The sequence below is a fragment of the Onychostoma macrolepis genome, chromosome 17, assembly GCF_012432095.1.
Source record: "Onychostoma macrolepis isolate SWU-2019 chromosome 17, ASM1243209v1, whole genome shotgun sequence".
Taxonomy (NCBI): Eukaryota; Metazoa; Chordata; class Actinopteri; order Cypriniformes; family Cyprinidae; genus Onychostoma; species Onychostoma macrolepis.
The window spans coordinates 21,558,388-21,579,135 of NC_081171.1; the positions used below are offsets into that span (position 1 = coordinate 21,558,388).

The window sequence follows — 20,748 nt, forward strand, 5'->3', positions numbered from 1 at the left end:
GTGAGGTCGAAACAGGCTTGTAATACCCGCTCTGCTTCGTTAGTCCATCTCTTTACCGTCTTTACTGCAAGTTTAGCAGATTTAAGTTTTTGCCTGTAAGTCGGTATAAGATGAACCAGGCAGTGGTCAGAGAGTCCTAGAGCGGCTCTGGGGATGGAGCGATATGCATCCTATATTGTGGTGTAACAGTGATTCAATATATTACTGTCTCTGGTGGGACATGCTGTCTATATTTTGGCAGTTCACTGGAGAGATTTGCTTTATTAAATAAATAAATATTTTTGTGGAAATCATGATGCATATTTTTCAGGATTCTTTGATGAATAAAAAATTAAATATAACAACACTTATTTGAAATAGAAATCTTTTTACCACATTGTAAATGTCTTTACCGTCACTTCAATTAAATTCATTTTTTAAATTAATTAATTAATTTATTAATATATTTTTTTTCATACCCCAAGCTTTTGAATGGTAGTGTATCACAGTTTCCAAAAAATATTAAGTTGCAAAAACAATAAATAAATAACAATAATAATAATAATAATTATAATAATTATTTATTTGTATTACTATTATTATTATTATTTAAAGTGTTATTTATTATTAATATTTAAGTTTAACACATATCCCATGGTGGACCTGAACATCTTGATTCTCATCAATTTATAATCAATTTATACAAACTTTTTCACTTCATTTTTAGTCCCATAAAAACTGACATCAACAACAAACAGGTAGTCCCGCCCCAAACTCACACCATTGGTTGAACCAGAAGACGGTGTTGACAGTGTTTTGAAAGCACCTCAGAGCCACGGTGTGAAAGTCCACATACTGTACGAATAGCTTACTTATAGTTGTGTGTGCGCATTAAACTAAATAGGAAAAATAATTTTAAGACTGAAAAATGACACACTGTGAGATGAAGTTTAGACAACCAAGGCCTTCCCCAGCCTGTGCACGTTGTCTGAGTTTAGATCTGTACACAGCCGTGCTCCTACACTGGATTTCATTCTCTTGCATCAGTTTTATCTGGAACCCGATACTGGAGAGATTGCACAGCTGTCCTTGCTGCTCTCTCACACACTGACACACATATCCTGCACGCTCACGCACACACCTGCTTCAGCTCAGCTGTGCGGCTCATGGAGCAGTTTTCAGCCGTCTGTTTTCATTTGAATCTGACCTTCTCATGCGGCGCAGCAGAGCTGTGCAGATGAATCCTCTAGACCCCCGGCCTCTCACTCCACTGCCCTGTCTGAATATGGGCCTGGATATGATCACAGCCAAATAAACATGCCTCTTGAGGTTTGTAGAAGATTTATGGTTAACCTGGAGTGAAACAAACCATGCAATATAAAAACAAAAAAAGTAAAATATCAATTAAGAAGTCTGTTATCTTAGAGCAAAAAATTTACTTATATTTGCATTTTTTTTTTTTTTTTTCAAAATTTTTTTATGAATAGACTGTTTAAAAGAGCAGCATTTATTTGAAATAGAAATCTTTTGTAACATTGTAAATGTCTATGCTGTCACTTTTGATCAGTTTAATCCATCCTGGCTGAATAAAAGTATTAATGTCTATTATGTCTTTAAAAAAAAATAAATAAAACAAATTCATACATGCTCCAAACTTTTGAACACTAGTGTAAAAAACAAAGGAAGGGCATTTTTGCCTGCATATTTCAAATAACTAGGTCATATTTGACACTTTAAATGGCATTTCCCCCTCAAGCCTTGGTTATTTTCTGACCCTGGTAAATTCTACACTCTCACATGTTCAGTATGAATGAGCCTTTAGCCTGTTTTAAGATTCATGAACTTTAATAAGGCACTAGTATTTTCAAAAAAATGAATATGGTTGATCTATAAATGTTTACTTAGCAGTGCTCTGTGCAGTGTCTTGAATCTCAGTCTGTTTGTTTTTGTTCTGCAGGGAGAGTCTGGATGGAGGACGATTAGCTGTACAAGTGGAAGACAAAGTGGTGAGGGTCCGAAATGTGAAGGTAGGTCCATTTTTGTTTAAATATTAGTTCATATGTAGTATTTATGATTATTTATGAAATATTTAGTTGAATCTTAGCTTATGGTGCCAAAAAGTACCTTTTTTAAATTGGCAGTTGTTGACATTGTAAGAGTTCAAAGAGGAGGCAGTGTCAGGGTTAGATGGCTACTTGCAGTATCTCAGCAACAGGAAGTTGATAGTGAAAATGATTCTCTTCCTGCTGGATTGCTCACTTGTTTATTTATTCCGTTTATGAAAAGCATAAACATATTTGATTGCAGAAGCAACATGCCATTATCGCCTTCCTCTTTACACATGAAAATCCCAAAAACCTAAACAAGCAGCACATTTACCTTACACTTTCTAAAATCATTACACACCTCATTGTTGACTAAATGAGAGCTTCAAAACCTGATTGGTGGGATGTTCTCTGCTTCTGGACCAAATAGTGTGGTGATGACTACAGGTGCTTCTGGCCAAAAATATATATACAGGTGCTGGTCATATAATTAGAATATCATCAAAAAGTTGATTTATTTCACTAATTCCATTCAAAAAGTGAAACTTGTATATTATATTCATTCATTACACACAGACTGATATTTTTCAAATGTTTATTTCTTTTAATTTTGATGATTAGAGCTTACAGCTCATGAAAGTCAAAAATCAGTATCTCAAAATATTAGAATATTACTTAAGACCAATACAAAGAAAGGATTTTTAGAAATCTTGGCCAACTGAAAAGTATGAAAATGAAAAGTATGAGCATGTACAGCACTCAATACTTAGTTGGGGCTCCTTTTGCCTGAATTACTGCAGCAATGCGGCGTGGCATGGAGTCGATCAGTCTGTGGCACTGCTCAGGTGTTATGAGAGCCCAGGTTGCTCTGATAGTGGCCTTCAGCTCATCTGCATTGTTGGGTCTGGTGTCTCTCATCTTCCTCTTGACAATACCCCATAGATTCTCTATGGGGTTCAGGTCAGGCGAGTTTGCTGGCCAATCAAGCACAGTAACACTATGGTCATTGAACCAGCTTTTGGTACCTTTGGCACGGTGTACAGGTGCCAAGTCCTGCTGGAAAATGAAATCTGCATCTCCATAAAGTTGGTCAGCACCAGGAAGCATGAAGTGCTCTAAAACTTCCTGGTATACGGCTGCGTTGACCTTGGACCTCAGAAAACACAGTGGACCAACACCAGCAGATGACATGGCACCCCAAACCATCACTGACTGTGGAAACTTTACATTGGACCTCAAGCAACGTGGATTGTGTGCCTCTCCTCTCTTCCTCCAGACTCTGGGACCCTGATTTCCAAAGGAAATGCAAAATTTACTTTCATCAGAGAATATAACTTTGGACCACTCAGCAGCAGTCCAGTCCTTTTTGTCTTTAGCCCAGGCGAGACGCTTCTGACGCTGTCTGTTGTTCAAGAGTGGCTTGACACAAGGAATGCGACAGCTGAAACCCATGTCTTGCATACATCTGTGCGTAGTGGTTCTTGAAGCACTGACTCCAGCTGCAGTCCACTCTTTGTGAATCTCCCCCACATTTTTGAATGGGTTTTGTTTCACAATCCTCTCCAGGGTGCGGTTATCCCTATTGCTTGTACACTTTTTTCTACTACATCTTTTCCTTCCCTTCGCCTCTCTATTAATGTGCTTGGACACAGAGCTCTGTGAACAGCCAGTCTCTTTTGCGATGACCTTTTGTGTCTTGCCCTCCTTGTGCAACGTGTCAATGGTCGTCTTTTGGACAACTGTCAAGTCAGCAGTCTTCCCCATGATTGTGTAGCCTACAGAACTAGACTGAGAGACCATTTAAAGGCCTTTGCAGGTGTTTTGAGTTAATTAGCTGATTAGAGTGTGGCACCAGGTGTCTTCAATATTGAACCTTTTCACAATATTCTAATTTTCTGAGATACTGAATTTGGGATTTTCCTTAGTTGTCAGTTATAATCATCAAAATTAAAAGAAATAAACATTTGAAATATATCGGTCTGTGTGTAATGAATGAATATAATATACAAGTTTAACTTTTTGAATGGAATTAGTGAAATAAATCAACTTTTTGATGATATTCTAATTATATGACCAGCACCTGTATTATTGCTGTTAATCGATAAAAAAAATTAACTAATTAATCTCACATTTTCTCTGAAATTCCACCTAACATTAAAGTTTTTAAATATACTTTTGTATTGCAGTAATTTCATATTCAATCTTCAAAATAATGTAGAAACAACACAAAGATAGTATATTTTTAATATTTGTTTAATGGCATCTTTTTTATGATTGAAGGCAAGTATCACTGATACCAATATTACTGATGTCTCTTGGAAATCGTTATTTTTTTCCTAATATTTAACCATCGACTATATCCATTCAACATTACAGTATAATTGAGAGTGATCAGTTTTAACATTTATTAGACTTAAAAAAATAACAACTTCTAGAGTGCATGTCTGAAAAGTCCTTTTTGATGTTGTCGTAAAAGATGTTCTGCTTCTAAATAAACGCAATTGTTGTCCAGAAAAAGAGACAAGCAGCAGTTGAGTGGGGTGGCCAACCCTAGTAGTTTGGGATCAGTAAAATAGTTTTTTTTCTTTAGAAGAAATTAATACTTTTATTCAGCAAGGATGCTTTACTTTGATCAAAAGTGACAGTAAAGACTTTTACATTGTTACAAATAAAAATCTATTTCAAATGAATGTATCTGAAATAGCTTTTAATGTAACTGTGTGTCTCAAATGTATAGACACATTCTTACTTCTGAAGCAGGAAATACTCCCTTGCATTCAGTACTTGATTAATGGATTAATGAAATGGTAGAAGCCACATCTGGTCACCTGCTGTGAGCACGATAATAAGATAAAGACTTACTTTCCACCAGGTTTTTAAAGAAAGTAAGATGGTTTTCAAGGGAAAAGATGGGCTTACATAAAGACAAGTGTGGAAGGCAGACAATAAAAACAGCAAGAAACACATTTTCACATTGTATTGTTTGTTCATGCTGCACACATTAGAGGATAAGTGGTCTATGATCAGATCATTGTTCTTTTTGATAGTGTCCTGGGGCAGAGAACAGTCACATTAACTGAGTGATGAATGTCATGAGCCCAGTGTGTCAGTCGACGCAATCTCATTTAGAGAGAGATGAGAATCCAGAGGTCCAAGGAAGTCTGAAAGATGCATTATTATGTCTTTATCCTTTGTTCACCTAAATGTTAGGCTCTATGATTATTTCAACATGGTGATATAAATCCAATGTTATCAAAGCCATGGCCTACGTAGCTGTTAACACAGATGCTTTGACACGTTGTCTACTACAGTTTCATGTACAATAGTGTGAAAGTTAAGTACTGCATGTTTCCCAGATCAGATTGTTTGTTATAAAGTAAAACATAATAGTTCAAATAGTTTAATAGTTCAACCAAAAATGAACACTGTCATCATTTACTCACCCTCATAATAACTTTCTTTCTTCTGTGGAACAAAAAAGAAGGTATTTTAAACATTGTCATTAATCAAACAGTTTTAGTGACCTTTGGCTTCCATTGTATGGACAAAAAAATTTCAAAATGTCTTCATACATACAGTGTTATTTCAGAATTTTTATATACTATTACAGTTATTATTTGTATTTTGAATAAGCTTTATTTTTTATATTTTCAGTTTTTGTTTTAATTTAAGTTTTATTGATTTTTTTGTTATGTGCGTTTGTCATTTTTATTATTTTTTTAAATATCTTTGTTTAAAAATATTTCTTCAATTTATTTTATTTAAGTTTTACTTGTAATAATTTTAGTATGTAAAATTCAAATTATTTTAATTGTTGGTCAGGCAACATTTCCAATTTTCACTTAAGTTTAACTTCAGGTTTTTCATCTAATATTTATATTTTAATTTATTGTCTTAATGAAAATGATTTTTAATAGTTTTAGTTAATTAACAATGCTGCATACAGGTTTGGAACAACATGAGAGCGAGTAAACAAAAAAAGGGGGTAAGTTAGGCCTATCAATTTTAGAGGATCCAAGACGAGTGAATGAATGCTGAGTCTTCAGCCATTACTTTGAGAAGTGGTCCTATAAAATATTTGGATGTTTAGGCCACACTTAAAAATCTATGATTGCCATTGAAATATAATGCTTTTAATGTTGGTAACAATGCTTTTGGGACAGTTAAAATAGTAAAGTACTAATAAATATTGTACTTATAATAAAGTACTCCAGTTTCATAATGTTTCGGGAAATCAGGCCAATTGGAGCATGGCCATGTTATTAGATCTGATTTTGGGTATTACTGTTGAGCCTAAATATAACGGTGCTGAGTGCAATGTTGGGACTCATTAGTGAAGCTGTGGGCCATATTGTAAGGTCATTAAGATGGCTGCGGGATTGCAATTGTGTGAATAATTACACACCAGAGCCGCAAATGTAACGTTGTCTGGGTGACAGGTTGGCAATGCCCGGGCATGTTTCTGCACGCTCCTCCAAATGCACACACTGTGCTGTGAAGATCTGTTTGACTGGGCGAATAATGAGCTGAGGTACATGATCTCTGTTTGCTGAGATTTGGGAAATAACTTATGTTGACGGGACGGATCGTGTCGGGTCATGCTCGGATGCTCAAGTCATTTGTCTTCCAGCCTAACTACTTCCTAATTGTTGCTTTTGAGCCCACTAAAGAGTATCCCAGGCGTAAGCTACAGGCTCACAGCCTTGCTACTTGGCATCAGTGTGCTGTAACATTATTAGTGGAAAAATTGAGGACATAAAGGGCTGGTCTCCCAGTAACTGATTAAATGGGCTAAATAGATTTTCAATGGAAAATCACTTTTCTCAATAAAGTCTAATGTAGTTTGTGAAAGCACTTAATGAGAAAGAATCATAATGAAGGGTTGTCAGCTGTTACGAGTGTTGTATAAGAAAATCGGTGTAATATAAAACTTGGCTGGGTGGATAACTAAGTATGTGAAACGTCTTCAATCATTTCAACAGAAAACTTGATATCACTGGCGCCAGTGAGTAGTTGTGTGATGTAATATGATTTATGTTTTAGTGAAGTTGTTAAATAACACTACTCATCACATCATATTTGAGGATTTCAACAAACCACTAACCCTAAACACAACTCCAGAATGTAACTTAAGAATGAGACCTTAAATTGTGTGTTGAGAAGAGCTGCACTATTGCTATTTAGCATCCACCTAGCAGCAAGCAACCTTATATAAACAGGGGTGCGAATCAGGCTCACTACAGACAAGTAAACAGTCAACGATTAAATAAGAAACTAATTACCAGCAATAGGACAAAAAAACTACAGTAGAACAAATAAATAAGAAATGCTACATACATTGTATAAAGTAATCAAATGTATAAAAACACTGCATATTCTTCACTGTGTAAATTAAATATATATTTCTTCTTATTAAAGTTACAAAAGCAATTTAGTCAAGAACAGTGAGAGATTTTTTTTTTTTTCTCTTTTGTTTGATCAACACGAATGACAGACAGCAGGAACTTTAGACTGCTGTCACTTTAAGAGCTGCCCGGATCCAATACACTGTTACACATGTGTTTTCTTCTTCACCTGTTTGCTTTCACTTAAGACCTACTGTGTTTATGAGGATACTTGCAAAGACGGGCATTTTGACACATACAAATGTGTGTGTTTAACCGTTCTAGGTTAAAGTGACTCAATACTCCCTTGCTCTATGAGGACCATCTTCACCATGGATTTTGTGACCATGTAGCACAGCAATGTCACGTGAGCATGTAACCACGATAGAGACGACAGTCCAAAATCTCTACCGGCTGACAAATTTCTACCTGTTAACCGGTGTCTACCAGTATATCACCCTCCCCTACCTGGGGGAACCCATAATTGAACAAAACATCTGGAAATAAAGCAAAACAACAGAGTACCAAAATAGTGAAGTAGTCTTCTGATGCCATGCTTGTTATTTACATCAATAATCTGACATTAATTTGATCTCAAATCGATTAATTAACAGAAGTTATTACACCACGACCTGTGTGATGCTGATTGTGACATTAACATCATATATGTGGTTAGTTAATTATATAGTTAATTAAAATGCGTTATACTAGGGTAGTTAAGCAAACCACAGAACAGCACTGTGGCAGGGAAAAAGCACCAATCTTAGGAAATGTAAAAAAAATTTGCTAACCATCTTTTTGCCAACCACCATTTTTGTTCTCTATGTAGTTGGAGGGCCGTTTGGACGGCCGATCAGAGGGTCTGCCTGACTCCAGGGAGAAGTTTATGGAGTTTGGGTTTGATTTCTGCTACTGGTCTGTGGATCCAGCAGCTCCCAACTATGCATCACAAGAGGAGGTGAGCTTCCACTTTAATGCAGTTGTTAATAATAATAATGTTTAGTGTATCTGCACTGATGTTGATGTCACACTGATGAGCTTGTATATCTCCTGTGTCCTGGGTGGAGGCTGGTGCATGATAATCGGAGGACTGCAGGATGATAGCGTAATCAAAACCTTTGACCTACCAGGTAAAGGTCAGAGGAAATATTATCCCTCAGCAGAATCAAAACAATGCTCAGAGTAGAAGATATTACATAATCTCTGTGAAGGGCGTATTCCCTCCCTACATAGTCTGAGATTTCTTTTATTTTAACCTGTATGTGAGTGTGCAAAGTTGGCTGGACGATTAAGGTCAGAAACATATCTATACAAGTGTGCACATGTAGTTGTAAAGGCCTTAGTGCTTATAAAAGCCCTCCATAGACCCCCGCAATGTTGAGAATGCAACACTTGTGTTATGAATTGTTTTAAAATCTATTGTTTGTGTAAAATCGACCTTACATACTGTAGCTAGAAGTCTTTGTGTTCACATGCTTACATAGGGAATGTTTTTGCATTGGTTTAAAGGCGCTCACACCATGAACGTTAACTATAAAATAACTGTATATTTTATAGTTAATAAAACTATATTTATATATTACTTTTATATATAGTACTATATATTACTATATTAGTGTCCACAGCAACAAACAATAACACTGTTTATTATAAGAGTGTGCTGCAGTTACAGTATATACAGTAAGTCAGGTGGTTTCTGATTGGCTGTCAATGTTCATTTGTTGTATCATTTATTGGGTAGTCCGCGCGGACGCAGAACGTCCTTCGTTGTGTACGCTTTGATTGGAACGAAAACAATGTATCCGCGTGGTGAAGCTGACACAGAACAGCATACGCTGTTTACGTTCAGTAGATACTGTCCAAAATGGCGCTAGGGTGACGCGGAGGAGACGAATTGTTGAATAAAGATGTTATTTCTGTTTTCTTTGCCTACAAAAAGTATTCTCATAGCTTCGTAAAATTACAGTTGAACCCCTGATGTCACATGGAATATTTTACCGATCTTCTTGGTACGTTTCTGGACCTTGATCGTGGTAATTATATTGCTGTATATGGGAGGGTCAGAGAGCTCTCAGAATGCATAAAAAATATCTTAATTTGTGTTCCAAAGATGAACGAAGGTCTTACGGGTTTGGAACGACATGAGTAATGAGTAATTAATGACAGAATTTTTGGGTGAACTATCCCTTTAACTCAAACTTCCACAACTTCTCTGTCCTTTGTGAAGTAGGATTGACAGAATTACAGCCAATCATAAGATATTTTGTAGAGTGGGATATTGAAACAATGAGATTTCATTGATTCAACAATAATTGAAACTAATTGAATACTGCTGGACTGCTGCAAAAACCACAAGTTCTCTAAAACTTCAGACCAACAAGCACGGATCTCATACACATGTGAACAAGTGAACTATATCTTTCCTTTGTCAGTGAATCTTCTCCTCAGTCACGCCCTGGCGTTCCCTTCAGAGTGTCTTTGTCCACACTGCATGAAAGACTGAGCTGTGATGGCCCACGCAGAGGATGACCTTGTCTGCACAACGCTTTTCTTTCTCTTCTCTCGCTTCCTCTCTTTCAGTTTTGCACAGTCAGAGCTTTACGGCAGAAGCCTAGAGCTTGCATTCCTTGGGCGGCCTGCAGCGAAGTCTGGTCAGAGAGAAAGAAACTGACCTCTTTTTGGAGTCCTGTGGGAGGTTTACGTCAAAATTGTCAAAATTGAAGTACACTTTGGGCTTTAGTGTACATTACTAGTCTTGTGGTGATCAATTCATCCATGAAAGTTAATTCACAGGACAAAAGAAAACTTGTCATTAGAAACTTTAATCAAAATCTGAAAATATGCTTCCCCTCTGGATTGATGTTTCTTCTCTGGTGACGTCAGTTTGACGTTGGAGTCAAACATCCTTGAACCATTTCCCTCAAAAAACGTCAGTTTGCTGTGAGCTAGTGATTGCGAGGGGGTGTGTTAAAATCAGGCCTCCATTTTTTTTTTTTTTCTCACTCAGTATTCTAGTTCACTCAGAAATATGTGAAGTGAAGCCAGTCTTTTATTTCACAGACTCAAATTTTGTAATAACATTAATAGCTGATGCAAAGTTACCGCAGTTTTAATGCAATACCAATAACTCTAGAAACTGTGGCATTTTGAATTAAACTTTGGTTAGCATGTAAATATTTGCATGAGTAAGAGACCACGTTACAGTCAGGATAAATGCTTTTCTCTGTTCAGCTCTTTCATCTTTTTTTTATTAAAGATCATTCATTTAATATTATGTTTGCCACTGTGCAGTTTTCAGCCTAAATACACACGTTGCTGACATGTGAATCGTTTTATCCAATTTAGTTTAATTGTTTTTTAGGGAAAAGAGTCTCATGCAGTCTCACATGTTTCTCTTTAATTGGATCTTCCTGTGAACTGCTGTTCTCTGTGGCTGCAAGCAACAGAATAAGACTGGAGCCTCTCCTTCCTGTGGGGTCTCCAGAGACGCCTCAGTGGAGGGGAAACCAGCCGCACTCCTTCTCTCCAAATTCTCCCCCCACTCTTCCCCTTTAGAAGCCAGCTGCCCCTCCCTGCGCTTCTCTCTGTGCATGTGGGAATATATACTTTGTTTTTTTTTTAGTGGCTAAAAGATTGGTGGTTGTCTCTGGAGGAACATGTCTATCTGTATATGTCCATGTCTGAAGAGAAAGCAGAGGGCTTGGAGAGATGGATCAGGCCTTGGAGCAGAATAGATAAAGATGGCTAATGGAAGCCAGCTGTTGTGAAGGCAAGGTTGGATCACATCCTGAATGCATTGCTGGGTATTGGATTAAACAGCATTAAAGCTTTTAGTGCATACTTTTGTAACAAAATAACCATTTGAATCATTCTGAGTTAGTTCTTTTTAATGAACCAGTTGAACCAATGCACCAAATTGGTTGTTGATTGAATGAAGGCAGATCTTAACATGAGCTTGCAGTTGATTGTAGGAAAGGGGCAGGGTTTATGTAGACTAAATGATTGGAAGGGCCAGCTAAATAAATTAATAAATAAATAATAAAGACACAATTTCTCACAATGAGATCAGTAACATGCATTTAGAATTTCTATTTCATGCTGACTTTTAAGCAAAATGTATGTGCACTCTGGTAGTAAAAATAAATAGTTTCAAAGGGATAGTTCACCCAAAAATGAAAATTCTGTCATTAATTACTCACCCTCATGTTGTTCCAAACCCATAAGACCTTCGTTCATCTTTGGAACACATGTTAAGATATTTTTTATGAAATCTGAAATCTGCTCTTTGACCCTGCGTAGACAGCAACAGAACTGAAATGTTTCCAGACCCAGAAATGTATTAAGGACATCAATAAAATAGTTCATGTGACATCAGTGGTTCAACCATAATTTTATGAAGCTGCTAGAATACTTTTTGTGTGCAAAGAAAACAAAAATAATAACTTTATTCAACAATTCTTCTTGCATTGCGTCGTGGCACTCTCTATAATGGCGGAATACGTGATTTGGAAGAGAGGAATTGTTGAATAAAGTTATTTTTGTTTTCTTTGCGCACAAAAAGTATTCTTGTAGCTTTGGAAAATTATGGTTGAACTATTGATGTCACATGGAGTATTTTATTGATGTCCTTACCACGTTTCTGGGCCTGGAAACATTTCAGTTACATTGCTGCCTATGCAGGGTGAAAGAACTCTCAGATTTCATCAAAAATATCTTAATTTGTGTTATGAAGATGAACAAAGGTTCTACATGTTTGGAACGACACGAGGGTGAGTAATTAATGACAGAATTTTCATTTTTGGGTGAACTATCCCTTTAAATAAAACAAAGATCATTGGAGTATGTTTTACAAGAAAATATTATTGCAGTCTTTCTACTTCAAAATTTCACATTTAATTCAATTCATGTTGAACATATGCGCCCTTTAAATCTCTTCTATTCCAGTTTCAATTGATTTGATTTTCACAGGTTGAAGTAATGACATTGTTTGAGAGAGTTGAGATGACATTAAACAAAAGATGAGTGTAAAGTAGAGGAAGGTGAAGGGCACTGGGGTCGCTTTTAGCTACAGCTGCTCTCTTGCCAGCAGCACAGCTGCTTTTGTAAATGATTTTTCACAGACAGATTGCACTGAGAGGACGTCATTGGTCCAGAGCTGAAGCACAATGCTGGTTTTCTTTTCCAAGTGAAGTCAGCTTTGTGTTTTTTACCCTCCCTCTTTCTCTTTATCACTCTCTCTCTCCCTCCTTCTTTTTCTTTTGGATACAGTGCATGACTTTATTATGCTCTTGGTATTTCTGGGTTTCTGTGTCAGTGGCGTGAAGAAAATCTCCACAAAGCGTCTTTACACACAGACTGACCGTGTAAAATCACAATTTTTTCAATGATGCAGAAATGAACACGTGTCTTTTGAACTTTATATTCATCAAAGTTTCCTGAAAGAAAATCATGATTTATTATTAAGCAACATAGATGTTAATAAGAAATGTTTCTTGAGCACCAAATCAGCATATTACAATGATTTCTGAAGGATCATGTGATACTGAGAACTGGAATAATGATGCTGAAAATTCAGCTTTGCCATCACAGAAGTAAATTACATTTTAAAATATATTAAAATAGAAAACAGTTATTTTAACTTTTTTAGTAGGCTATATGTACCTCTCCATTACTATAGGGTGGACTTTAAATTGTGCTGCAGGCTGTGAAGGTCATTTACCCTAATAAGACCAGCTGCGATACGGATGGGAGGAGGAGATTGGGGGAAAAAACTCCACTGGTTTTGTGTCTTTTTTTTAATCCTGTAGTTTAGCCTCCTTTTGGCTCATTGGCTAATTGCAACAACAGTTGGTGTCTTGGAATTCCTGCAGAAACTCCAGTCCAGTCTCTCACTCACTCTCATTCTTTAGCTCATTCGTTTTCTGTAGGCCGTTTCTGTGTAGCCCTCAGAATCCCCTGACCTCTTTCCCTCCCCTTGCAAATTTGACCCACATAATGTCTGTGAAAGTATGACAAACGAGAAGCGAGTTGAACTCCTGCCAATCAGCTCTGTGTCGTTCTCTTTCTCCCACAGTCCACCCCACCGCCCCTTTAACCCAGCTTTCCCTACAGTCGCATGCAGCTATAAACATGCAGGATCTCAGAATCATAACATGAAACTATCACCAAGTCTAGTTGTATTTATTACCAGGTTTGAAGGTCACTTGCATTATTTGGAACTTCTACTATATGTTAACAACAATAAGAGTTTTAGTGAGATTGTTTACTCGTTTACTCAATATTTAGCCTTATGTTGTTCCAAACATGAATTTTTTTTTTCTTTATTTTATATTTATATTTAGCACAATATCCAAGCTGCTCTAAAATGATCATTTATAGTTGTCATCACCATCCACTTCCATTGTTTACATTTTGCATTTTTGGTTTTGCATTGTTGATCTAGATTTTATATTTGAAATTTGTAATATTTATTACTTATATTAATACTGTCCAAAAGTTTGGGGATTTTTTAAAAATGCTTTTGAAAGAAGCCTCTTATACTCACTAAGGCTGCATCAAAAATATAGTAAAAACAGTAACAGAGTGACATATTACATTTGAAAGTAACATTTTTGTATTTTAAAATATAATTTATTCCTGTGATAGCAAGCTGAATTTTCAGCATCATAACTCAAGCACTGCAAAAAAAATGGCTTATCTTACTTAGTATTTTTGTCTTGTTTCTAGTCAAAATATCTAAAAATTCTTAAATCAAGATACGTTTACTAGATAAGCAAAATGACTTAAGATATTTAGTATTGTTTCCAGGGGGAAAAAACTAAATTAAGTGCATTTTTCTTAAAACAAGTAAAATTATCTGCCAGTGGGGTAAGTAAAATACTCTTGTTTTAAGAATATTTTACTTACCCCACTGACAGACAATTTTACTTGTTTTAAGCAAAATGCACTTAATTTAGTTTTTGTATTTTTCCCCTGGAAACAAGACTCAATATCTTAAGTGACTTTGCTTGTCTAGTGAAAGTATCTTGATTTAAGAATTTAGATATTTTGACTAGAAAAAAGACAAAAGTACTAAGTAAGATAAGCCATTTTTTGCAGTGAGTCTTCAGTGTCACATGATATGATCCTTCAGAAATCATTCTAATATACTGATTTGGTGCTCAAGAAATATTCTTTGTCTTTACCGTCGCTTTTGATCAATTTAATGCTGAATAAAAGTATTAATTTCTTTTAAAGCAAAATGGTATGGCACATCTGGTACTGTCACATCTGGTATGGTAGAGTACATTTTGTATACATTGTTTAATATTGACTTTTTGATTTCATATGTTTTGTTGATATTTGTGTGATTCCTCAAGTTCCTGCAAAGTAAACCATGTGTTTCAGTATTTTGTCCAAGTACTGTATATGCAAGAGGAACTGACGTATTGGTCTGTGGTCTGGGACAGCCTTTGCCTTGGATGGGCTTCAGTTGGCGCTCCCCATGAGATCTCACAAGAAACAAGGAGTTTTTCAGAGGTGGCTATTAAAAAAGCCACATTAAAGAGCCTTTCCCCACTGTAGCGCTCCACACACTGATTACAGGCCTTAAGATTTTAAAGTGGGTATATTACGCACTAACAGTTTATTAATGGAGTTTCACTCCTTTCGTATTCATCCCTATTTTCTGCTTGAATAATTCATCTTGAAGCATTCTGCTTTTAGCCTCTCTTTTACTACATCTTTGACCACGGCATTTAAACCCTTTAACGGAGAAACCAAGACCATACCCACAATAGTGTTGTTTGTTATTGAAAGACGTCATCTCCCTTAATTTAGACCGCCTGACTCTTCCTTTCCACTGCCCCACTTTTGGGTTTGTCCCTCCCTGATCGTGCATCTTCTCATAGGGTTCTCTGGGATCACGTCGCCAGAAAAACTAACCTTCTGGACAACTTCCTGTCCAGAATAAACTCTATATTCAGCTTTCCTCTTGCATTGTGACCAGAAGTCCAATTGTTTTTGTTTGTGGTATGAGGAGGGAAAAGGAGGAAAGCAAACATCAGATGCTTTTGTCCATGGTTTCCCATGGCTGTACACATGCACACATTCATAATTTCATGTACAAACATAATAATAGAGGGGGATTTAATTCAAGTATTATTGTGTGGTCATATTGAGTGGTTTCTGTAAAAACAACAATGTGAATGTGGCGTGAGGCAACTGAAGTAGAAAGAGATTTTTTTTTTTTAATGGTGTCATATTATGAAAATCTGACTTTTTCTGCATTTAAGTGCTATAACTGGGTCCTCGGTGCATCTACCAACCCAGCAAACGTGAAAAAGAACAACCCAGTAATTTTTTTGGTAAGCCTTTCTCTGCAAGCTTGTGAAAAAAATGAGTTTGTCAGATTTCGCTCCCTCCGTGCCATAGAAAGTGGATCTTATTATAATATTACCGCCCCTTAATCTGCACGTTTCCACCCACGACGATGGTGTACCAGTTCTAACGTCATGGCAACAGTTTAAGCAAAGCATGCTAACTGTTCTGTCTTTGGCTGCACAGATGAGCACAGAACACTATTCAGAGTCCCAGCCTCAGAGTAAACAAGAGAGCAGTGGATTTATTGATTTATTTACTGTTTATTACACTGCTGCTACACAGATCTAATATAAACATGCAATTTCTTTCCCATCTATTTACCTTCACAGACATAACCGACTGTTTTTGTGTTTTTTAACATAAACTTGACGGTTTAAGCGCAATAAGACATGAAAGAGTTTAGTATTCACAGCTGATTTCTGTGCGTGTGCTTCAGATGTTTGCGCTCAGAAAACCGTACATCAGAAGTCACCGTATATCATTACCTTCTCTGAAAACTCCTACTTTTTTGATGGTGCTTCTAAATGTTTTCAAATTGCTAGCAAAAGTGAACAAATTTAGCTTTTAGTGAAGTTAGACAAATGACTTGTCTTGTGCCAGTTCACTACTACCCACAAGCACATTGCTGTTTAAGAAGTTGTTAGAGAGTGCTCTGGCAAAAGTCCAGTGGTGACAGAGAGAGCAAATTAAAAGAACGTGCTGTGACAGTGAAAAAAAGCATCTTACATGAGCAGAGTTCAGTGGAGAGTGAGTTAAGATGGACTCCTCTAACAAGCTCCCTCACTGATTCTTTCAAGCTGAAGAAGCTCAGAGCTCAGGCTAATTAGAGTAAGTCAGACAGAAGCGGCTGCTAGATGCTGATCAGCTCTCCCTGCAGACAGCATCCCAATTAGCCTCTATTCACACCCTACATAGAGACCGCAACAGCCCCAGGACTCTCTTCATCTCAGCCAAATACATACCTGGGTTACAATACCCTGAGAGAGTCTCTTGTTTTGCTGACTCACTGGGTTTTCAATGGACATGAAGGTCAAATTACTTTCTCTGTCCCACACCTGTAGTACACAATAAGAAAGATTGTCTTTTATGCGTTTAGTTTTTGTAATGCTTTTGAAAGTTCATGAAGATAGACAAAGGTGTGTGAAAAACAGTCGTTTGGCAGTTGAGAATTAACCTGTTTTTCTTTCTTCCTTTTATTGTTTTGGCTATTAATACCTCCTTTAAGAGTTGGCATGAGGGCAAGGCTGTTTGAAGAACAACAAAACCCTCATGTTGCTCCAAACCTGTATGATTTTCTGTGGAACGTAAATTGAGGAATCTGAATAATGTAAAGTTACAATGAATGGGAAATGGAGCTTTTAAGCTTTAATATATAAAATGACTGTAAAAGTGTCCACATGTGTCACCAAGGCAATTCATAATAATCCTCCCCTCCACTGGTCTGTTGACCGTACCAAGGAAAACATCAGTCAGATTTGTGAATTAATCATTCAGACCAGTTTTGTGAAATAAATAAACCGATTCATTGAAAAGATCAGTCTAAAAATAACATTTCACAAATTGATTAATGATGACATAATATTAGTATTTTGTGTATCTTTATTGTATTGTAATTGCATTGTTTTGGAATCTACTGTTTAAGGATCAGTATTACAATTGTGTACACTTTAAAAAAAAAAAAAAAACCCAACCCTACTATGAGCAGTAGTGATAGTGATGCTTGCCTCTGTAAAATAGTGATGCACCAACATTTTTTACTAAAACCAAAATTAAAGTTTTCATTTTGCCAAAAAAGGAAACTGAAAATAAAGCTTTGGTAATTCAATTTGGGTAACTAAACTCTGCATGTTTTCAATGTGTTGTGTTCTCAAGTGATAAATTAAACCAGGCAATGAACCGCCTGTCGATATTTTACATATTGCTGCTCTAGCGTCATTTTTGGTTGCAATGAAGTGTGTCCACACTATGTGCATGAAAGAGACGCTGACACAGTCAAAATGCAATATTGGAAAAGCTAATTAAACGTTACTGTTTCAGTCAGTGGTTTCGGCCCTCCAAAACCATTTCGGCTAAAACCAAATTTTTATTTTTATTTGCTGTTTTAGCCGAATATTTTTGGTTGCTGCAATTTTGATGCATCACTCACTACTCTTTTGAAACAGCAGAGTTGATTGAGAACTTTGCCCTCACCAGACATGCGTCAAGCCAGTGTCATAGCCAAGATGAAGTGTGATACAAACACAGGGTAAATGCCAGCGTAGTGGATGAACATTCTTTCAAAGCGATCTCGTTAAGACACGGGGATTCAATAATTCTGAAGAAAAATAGACTGAAGGAAGAGAAAGAGGAAAATAAAGCAGTCCAAGTGGGGCTGGTGTGTTTTCATTTCTCCTCTCCTAACAGTGAGAGCGGCAGAAGTTTGATCTCCAGTCCACACACTCTGAGAACCTCAGGCGAACACAGATGCAGCACATTCTCTTTGCTTGAAACCTGCACAAACATAACCTTCAGAGAACAGGCGCACTCTCTTTCTCTCAAATAAACACAGATCAACAATCAAATTCTGTCAACAAACCTATTCAAAGAGCACAGAACAAGAATGTCACCTGTGTGTCAGAACATTAGACTTATTAATAGAGGTTCAAATAAATGCTTTTCTTAAAATGTGTGTCAAAAGTGTGCTTTCTCCTCCTGTAGGTGTTTCAAGACCTGGGTGTGTGTGTCCTGTCTGGAGCTTCAGAGGGGTATAACGTGTGTCTGTTTGCGTATGGACAGACGGGCTCAGGGAAAACTTACACCATGATGGGCACTCCAGTGAGTAACTACTTGTATGAGATAAAGATAATGGTGAAGCACTATTTCAACCTAAATATTATGTATCCTCTTTATCTGTGCAGGACTCCATTGGACTGACACCAAGGATCTGTCAAGTAAGTTATTGGCATTTAAAGGATAGTTCACCCAAAAATTTACATTTTTGTCATCAGTTACTCACCCTCATGGCGTTCCAAAGCCATAAGACTTTCGTGATTTTTGTCCCTACACAACCACATTTTGATGTTTCAAAAAGTTCAAAAAGACATTGTAATTGTAAACTTGAGAAGTTTAATTCAAGTCTTCTGAAGAGACACAATCAATTTAAACAGAAAATGGAAGATGTTTGCTGACACACATGCATCAAGTGAGTATGGTCAAGTTTGTGCTTACCATATTTAATGTGTTGATCAATGATCATAAAAAAGTGGTTGTCTTTTTGGAAGACTTGGATTAAACCTAGGGCCCTATGATTTCCGCGATGCAGAAAACATGGTCAGATTTGCAGAATCCAGTCATAAAAATAGAATTTATTGTATAATGCAGAATGTCAAGGAATTTGCCAAACTGTGGATGAATAAATCAAAAATAGGTCAGTACACTTAAAGCAAAATGTGATATGATCTAGTGTCTGTGAATATTAAGCCACAAAACACTATTGAAAAATGTAAATACATAAAAAATATATTTTTTTAAATAAAATCAATCATTTAGAGATGCTTTTGATTATTACAATTTAATGACACCATTAAAGTGGAATTTATACAATTTAATGGAAATCAGAATTTAGTAAAAAAAAAAAAAAAGAGAAAAAATGAAACATTTCATAGGGCCGTAAAATTTTATTTTTGTTAATCTTTTAATAAATTGCTGTTAAATTGTGTAAGTTTCATGATTTTAATTGATTAGACATGCTTTTTGATTAATACAATTTAATTGAACCATTAAAACAGGGTTTAGAAGAATTAAAACAGGACAAAAGGGAATCCAGAAAAGTTCAAATGCAATTTGGGAAAAAATAAAATGATTTTCATAGGGTCCTAGATTAAACTTCTTGATTCATATGGATTACTTTTATGATGTCTTTTGAGCTTTTTGAAGCATCAAATTTTTGGTTGCATTGACTTTCAACGGAGGAACAGTAATCTCTCAGGTTTCATCAAATATTACTTCAATTGTGTTTTGAAGATGAATGAAAATTGTATGGTTTTGGAATGACATGAGGGTGAGTATATGATAATACAGTTACCTCCTATGAATATTTTCTAATTAAATAAGCCTATTTTTTTACCCTTTGTTAAAGGGTCTTTTTAGGTCAGGAGTTGAGTCTGCAGATGGACAGAGCTGTAGAGTTGAAATAAGGTGAGAAGGAAACCCTCTGTTTCTTTTCTTTGACTCTTTCGCAACAGTATCAGCAAGCCTATCCTGAGAATGAAGCAAGAAGTATGCCTGCAAGCAAACGCAAATCACAACCTCATTTTCCCTCTCAGTTTTTTAGAGATCTATAATGAGCGTGTGCGTGATCTGCTGAGAGGTGCGGAGCAGAAGAAGCCAGCACCTCTGAGAGTTCGAGAACACCCAGAGAAGGGGCCCTATGTGCAGGGTGAGTGTTCACAAAAGCAAACGTAAAATGCCCTTTGTGCTGATTTGTTGTAGAAGAAGTCTGGTGAAGCCCTTCAAACAAAGTCAAATTACCTTGTGCAACCAGTACTAATGAAAACATGAGGAAAGCGCTCACTGTGTTATATCATTTGACAAATGGTTGTGTATTTTTATTAAAGAGGTAATTGTGTACATAAGTTATTCGTTCCTGACTGTTTGCATTTGTAACTCAATTCCCACCACAGCTTGTGCTGAGAGTAGCCAGCATGCATGACTGTATCTGCTCCTCCTCTTTCTTTTGCTCTCTCTCTTTTTCCCTTCTTGTCCAACATCCAGTCATTGTGTGTATTAGGAGAAAGCCCAGTGCAGCAAAGGAAGTGACCTCACTTCCATGTGGCCGCTAGAAGCTCAGTACAGAGGCATTGTGTACTGACCAAGATGTGTTTCTCACACATGTAAACACAGTGACCTCAAAAAGTATTTGGACACTTGAGACACTTAATATATGTACATTTTCTTAACATTGAATACCAAAATATATTGTAATTTAAAACCTAACAACT

General features: G+C 36.5%; 1 protein-coding gene across 1 annotated transcript in view; it reads left to right on the forward strand.

The window, feature by feature from the left end:
- The window catches only part of stard9 (StAR-related lipid transfer (START) domain containing 9), a 45,311-nt gene that overhangs the window by 4,221 nt on the left and 20,342 nt on the right, over nt 1-20,748 (forward strand). The window contains exons 2-7 of the mRNA XM_058749142.1: nt 1,937-2,006; nt 8,238-8,366; nt 18,467-18,583; nt 18,667-18,699; nt 19,887-19,945; nt 20,074-20,186. Coding sequence (XP_058605125.1) covers nt 1,937-2,006; nt 8,238-8,366; nt 18,467-18,583; nt 18,667-18,699; nt 19,887-19,945; nt 20,074-20,186 — 521 coding nt within the window. The remainder of the gene's footprint in view (nt 1-1,936; nt 2,007-8,237; nt 8,367-18,466; nt 18,584-18,666; nt 18,700-19,886; nt 19,946-20,073; nt 20,187-20,748) is intronic.